Here is a 6,453-nt window from a genome sequence, read left to right on the forward strand (position 1 = left end):
ATTTTTAAATTTTACATTATTAATCAAAGCAGGGAGTGAACTATGGCATGGTTCCCCATCTGTGCTTATTCATCCTCTCCTGTAACTCCCGACATCGTCGTCTACTGAACTGCAGTGACAGATCACTTCCAACAGCCCTGTCTGTGTGAGGAGGAAGCTCGTAAAGGGCATGGTCTCCCATCTCTCTGCCAAAGATACTGTCATGTACAGATACTTCAGATCTGCAGTCTTCCGCAGATAGTTCCCATATCTAGCATCGAGTCTTGCGCTTTGTTGCCCATTTAGTGCAGCAAAAGTTTGGAGAGATTAAGCTGTGTCTTATTTCTTGTGGCCCCGGTACTGGCCGCCATCCAGAATATGCAATTTCCTTCCTCACTTGTGCTTCAGAAATACGCAGCCCCACTGATAACACCTGCTTGAGTAGAGCGCCTTCACCGGCACGGAGCCATCACGTGGCCACGCATAGATGTCCAAGCAGAGGTTTGTAATGCAGCGGCTTCAGGAGGTGTCCAGTTAGGGTTTGTCTTGGAAAATCGCTTTCTGTTCACCCGCTGTAAATACCATCTCACACCGCTGCAAAATCTGTTCACTTCCTGCTTCATTTTCTGTCTTTCTGCACATTGGCGTTGTATGGAGGAGCTCACAAGGGAAAAGGGGAAGCCTGTGAATGCAACAGGCTATTGCAAATCACACAGCAATTACCTAAGAGCTGTGGCAGATCACACAGGTCACGTGCCCTGAATCACTCGATTTCTGACAGGGCCAACACTGCACGCTATGGGCGCACTGTGACTTACGGTTATTTTCACTGTGTGATCCTGTCTTTGGGGCAGCAGTCCTCTCCTGACTGAAAGTGATGTTAGGTGACTGCTAACGATTATTACCCTTTCAGGGGACAGCATCAGTGTACAGCAGAAACCTCCGATCCAGGTTGCACTGCTCAATGAAGGAATATCCATCCCCTGTGAAGTCATCTTCCCTTACATGCCGAAATACACCAGATTTTCAATCTTCTACTACTGGATTAATTCACTGGGCCAGAAAACCTCCATCTACAGTAGGACGGAAAATGTAGTCATCCCTTCTGGAAAGGAGAATAAGACTGCTACCATATCTTACAACCACAGAATCAAGCTGCTTGAAAACACCTCTTCCACTGGCACGTACTACTGCAAGGTCGAATGGAACGGCATCCAGAAAACAGGAAAGGGAGTGTTTGTCCTTGCTAGAGGTAAGTGAACAACCAGAAGGGAAGGGCAGGTGGTTAAAAATCAGCTGGATCTGGCTAGGAAAAGATGATCTTTGATTTTCTTTTCCTCTACCCAAACAAGCTGTGAAGTCAGGTGGGAATAATACTTTATGCCCAATACTTAATGCCATCAGAGTTGAATCCGCTTTACACAGGTTCCCAGTGCACAGATGGGGACATGAAGATGCAGTTATTTTTATCTGTCCTGCCACAGCCTCTTGGGAACAGCAGGCTGAAGTCAGGGTCTAACCACAGGGCCTGGACACTGGTAAGAGGGTGCTTTCAGGTGTCAGTGTTCAGGAGACTGCAGTTTGGCCTTCAGCAGCATGACAGAGACAGTTGAACACAAGGTCAGTGGTAAGGGTGCTTGCTGTACAGGGTAGGTGCTCACTGTTAGGGGCTCACAAACAGGTTAAGGCATCACTGTAATCCCTCTCCCTCTTCCATGTGGTACAAGGGGTCGGCTGTTCTATTAACGTGCAGCCAGGAAAGCGGAAGAGAGCTTCATGCCAAGATAAGAGGAATGTTACAGGAAAGTGATAAGGACACACATGCTGCTGGCTGGCTAGGTTGGCATTACGGAATGCTGGATATGAAAAACTTCTTAGAAAGTGTAAGTGCAAAGAGCCGTGACAAAAGAGCTGTGCTACACTGGTCAGAGGATGCCTGCAGTACCCACCCTGCTAGCTTGTGTGGCCTGTGTGCTTTCCACCATCTGTCTTTCTGCCCCTATCACTGAAGACATTTGCCAGCCTCTACCTACCCCCTTTCTTGGCTCTCATAGTTAAGTCACCTACCTCTGATCTACATGAAGTGCAGCTGCTTATATCCTGTGTCTTTTACATGATTCTTCAGCTGCACCCTACTCTGTTCAGCCAGACTTGGTTTTGAACGGTGTGTGCCTCTGTGCCACCAATATTGTGCTTCTGTATTTTAGCTCTCTCAAGGCTCTTTTCAGGGTTAAAAATGCAGCAGGATTGTAACATCATCCACTCACACCGTGAATCTTTTGCCTTCTTTCTTACAGGTACAGGGTATGTAAAGGCCTCTTATGGGTGGACAATCCTCATTACCGTTACTGCTCTGCTTGCTACATTGAGCATCGCCGCAACAGCTCTGCTTCTGTGGAAACGGAAGGCAAGTTATAACCGAATAAAAAGCAATACCTGACACGACCCATTCTAGGAATTTATTTCGTTTGCTTCTAACTTGGCTGCATTGGAAGGCCCCATGCTGAAATTTTCCATGCTGGGTCTCTGTCTCAGGTTTATTTTCTTTTTTTTAAGTTCAGTCTTTCTGAGAAAAAAGATTACAGGAAAGACAAAACGAGTCATTGATTTGTCCATTAAATAAATTCTGGTAATCGTTCTGACTCTGGCATAGTCTGCTTTAGAATAAGGATGTGACACAGGGCAAGAAGTCACACTAGCAGTGTGCTGGCCCTGGGAATATTCGAGGAGATGTAGCTTTGTGATAGGTTTTTTGGAAAATTACAGTTTGTGCATGCTCAGTCATGGCTCTTGTCAATTTAGCAGCTCAGTTGTCTAAAGGAGTCCCCGTGAGGCTGCCCTTCATCATAGTGCCAGTCAGACACAGTAATGTCCTGTGCACCCAATCAAGTCAGTTGCAGGCCCAGTGGCAGGAGGAGGGCAGGACTTTCCCTGTTTTTAATCCTTTTCTAAGATGGGGACTACTCTGGTTCAAGGGCACAACCTGATTGCAAGGAGACCGTGCAACAATGTTCCTGAGCTAGGGCTCAGGCACCATGGAAGAAAACAATCTGCAGTGTGGAGGGGATGGAAACCAGAGCCTTGGGCATGTGTTTGGCAGAGAAAACATTAAGAGGAAGAGTGAGAAGGGAAGGTCAGGACAAAGATCCCAAGAAAGCCTGTGTGGAAGTCCCAACTAACTGGGAAAAAAAGAGAGAGAGAGAAGGACCTGAGGAGCAACCTGCTTTAGTTGATTCTGCTTTGAGCAGAGGGGGATTGGACTGGACAGTCCTCAGAGGCACCTTCCAACAGCAGTGATTTTGTGAGGCTGAAAGAAGGAGCCTCAGGAGGGAAATGGACTGAAATCAGGAGTGAGGAAGCACTGGAGCTTGGAGGAGGGTGTTCAGACTGAACTGACAGGGCCCCTCAGGTGAGCAGACCAGTGGCACAGGTTGGGAACAGCTGGGAAAGGAAGTGGAAGCTGAGATGAGTAGCTGAAGGCAAAGGGGAAACCAGAAGTGGGGAAAAAAGGATGTAGAGAGCAGGAGAAGGACAGCCAAAAGTAGGGCTGAAAGATCTGGATGAGGCAGGGGCTCCGTGGAAAAAACTCTGAAGTTGTTATGCTGGAATCCTTGCTGTTTGGGGAAAACCTACTGCTTTTAGTACTGCCTCCCTAGGCTTTCAAAACAGCATCCTCTGCATTCTTCCAGAGATCTCAAGGCTGGCTTAAAAAAACCTTGGTGTCTTTTAGAGTGTAATTTGTAGATTGTTGTTTTCTAGGTAGAGTATCCCCCACATTTACTCTTTCAGCCTGCTCTCTGCCACCGTGACAGCAGACTGGCTGCATGCGTTGTTATGTGGAGGCTGTGCTGTCTGGTACGGTCCTACGACTCCAAGGAGCATCAGGCTTCAGCACACACAGTCAGAGCCCATGAGGTTGAAAACAGAATGGCAGCAGTTGGCAGACCTGCTGACCTCATGAGAGTTACCTCGCAGGCAGGCTGGCGGAGGGGGAAGGAGCGCAAGCCACAGAGTGACTGTGCTGGAGACAGACCTCCATCTCTGCTTGCCTAGACAGCGTCTCCATGGGGATGGGGAGGGAGGCATTGTCACGACTTGCTGATTGGCATCTCTAGGTTTCGAGGTGGGCCAGCAAGTCTCAGACCTACGGGCTCTCCTCGGGGCCCAAAGAGACCATGCAGTCATTACACTTGCCCTCCTGCAGAACACAGCCCATATTTCTCACCGCAGCTTGCTCAGACCTGCTGGTTTAAAAATGTTTATCTTTAAGAGAAGCTATTTAGCATCCTCCTTAGTTACTAATGGACTGGAAAGCAGTTCATCGTTTTCATGTGATGTGAATATAATCATCCCACTTCTTTCCGAATTAGAACAGAGATACTTAGCAAAGCCTTCTGCCTTTTCTACCTCCTCTCTTGCTTGCTGAGCAGGGCTAACTCTTCTCTGTGCGTGAATGGAGTGTGTTCGAGGAGAACTCACCCAATGCAAGAAATGTTTCAGAGGAAGAGACCTCCTTCCTTCAACTCCATGCTGGACTTGTACATTGGTGTATCACTGACTATATATCATCATTAATGGTCGTCTGGTGCTCCTCTCTAGACTCTGCATATTAGCAAAAGCTTCCCAGCGAAATCCTGACAGAAGTCACTGCACTCTGAAATTCCCCCCCACACTTTGAATAGGGCCCTGCTGTACTCCCTATCCTACAGCACTGTTGTGTGCTGTTAAATACTTACACCTTCCGCCCAGCTGAGTTTCAGTGGTGGCAGTGACTTCTATGTACGCACAGAGCCCAGTTCTCCTTTATACTGCTCTAGTGTAAGTCATCAGACTCCATTTGACCCTGTGGTGAGGAAAGGGACCAGCCCGCATTTTGGAGAGTGCCAGCACTCTTTGCTGTGAAAGCACTCGGAGGGTGTGCGAGCAGCTGGCTTTGACATGACATTGGTGTTCGCTTCATCTTTGGGGAGACGGTGTTTTCTCCAAGTGTGTCATTTGGTGTCTTGTCCTCAGCAGGTGTTGTGCCCTAGAAGGAACCAGATAAATATTCTGAAACAGAAAGTGGAAACGCAGCCTTCTTCAGCCAGCCCACCACCACCGCCACCACCACCTCCTGTCTATGATGTGAGTACCAGAATCATCCTCCATCCCTTCTGATCATGGCACAACTCTTCCTTTCCCTGCCGTGCCGTGGTACAGACAACACCAGTATCATGATGTGAAACATGTGATAAGCAGTTACTGTGTAGCAGTCTGGTACTGTTGACCTTGCTCATGTGCTCTGCCCTGCTTAGCTCCCCTCAGGACTTGTGCGTGTTGCATGTCCCCATCCTGGTCCCTCTGGTGGCCTCCCCAGTGCTAAAGCCATGCACCATGTCCTTCTGGGCAGCGCCTTTCCCTCTCCCAGCAGCGTGGCAGCGCAGAGTGGCAAGTGTGGGGCCAGAGGGGGTTCCTGGTGGTAGAGGTAGAAGGGCCTCCTCAGGTCAGGAAGGAAGAGGGGATCTCAGCCTCGCTTTGTACTGTAAACTGTCTCAAGGACACGTTCTTTCCAGCTGGAGAATGATGGGACAGAGAAGTGCTCCTCCAAAAACACCAGCTGTTCAGAGCGTCTGCTGTGACACCTTTACTAGTGTCACTGTCACAGGCCACTGCAGCCCTGAGCAGGCTGACTAGTTCTCAGGGGGAAAAGGGCAGGAAGAAGGTGAAGGGAGTCTCTTTTGTGAAGCATTTCCCTTTTCATTGCATAGGATCTCCCTTTCCATTCCTCAAACTGGGGAACACCAACTGCTCCCACTTCTCAAGCTCAGTAGCCACAGCATCATAGGTAATAGGATTGAAGTGACTCTCCTGAAATGCCAGACCCAGATCTTAGCTACCTCAAGTAACCATGACCCCTAATCCCATTTACAACCCACCCAACTCCATTGAAAATGGATTTTTTTTTTCTCCTTCTACTCCCATGGGAGGGCTGCCCCACTAAGAAGGGAAAGTTGTTGGTTTTTTCCCTGCGATCTGTGGGACAAACAAGGAGGAATAAAATGAAAAGGAGAGAAGGATGTTGCCTGAATATTAGGAAACCTTTCTGACTGCGAGGTCTGTAAAGGTTGGAAAAGTCTCTCCAAGGAAAACCTGTAAGCTCTGCTGCATTAATCATTTAAACTAAACAAAGCAAAGCTCTAGAGAATGTACTACAGAGAGAAGCAAAGCTCTGCCAGGGAGGCAGGAGACCAGATAGGTGGATGATAGGAACAAGAGGATGGGCCTGCCCGCTTCTCATTCTCTCTTTGCAGGCTGTGGAGCACCATTCTGTGGCCCTTTAATTTTTGGAGCAGAGGTTTAAAAGAAAGCACTATGTATATGTTTACTCTGGGCAAAAAGCAATGCTTTGGGTAAAGGAGGTTGCAGGTTATAAACCTTTTCATTTGTATCAAGTAATTTCTTTTTAATTCAGGCTTATAAAAATCCGAATGGGGA

The 6,453-nt window shown here is 48.0% G+C and overlaps 1 protein-coding gene across 1 annotated transcript in view; it reads left to right on the top strand.

The window, feature by feature from the left end:
* Nucleotides 1-892: 892 nt before the first annotated feature.
* The window catches only part of NFAM1 (NFAT activating protein with ITAM motif 1), a gene marked incomplete at its 5' end in the record, with an annotated part of 11,321 nt that continues 5,760 nt past the window's right edge, over nt 893-6,453 (top strand). The window contains 3 exons of the mRNA XM_010186435.1: nt 893-1,231; nt 2,277-2,386; nt 4,996-5,103. Coding sequence (XP_010184737.1) covers nt 893-1,231; nt 2,277-2,386; nt 4,996-5,103 — 557 coding nt within the window. The remainder of the gene's footprint in view (nt 1,232-2,276; nt 2,387-4,995; nt 5,104-6,453) is intronic.

Source organism: Mesitornis unicolor, unplaced genomic scaffold (genome assembly GCF_000695765.1).
Source record: "Mesitornis unicolor isolate BGI_N332 unplaced genomic scaffold, ASM69576v1 scaffold19176, whole genome shotgun sequence".
NCBI classification, from domain to species: Eukaryota; Metazoa; Chordata; class Aves; order Mesitornithiformes; family Mesitornithidae; genus Mesitornis; species Mesitornis unicolor.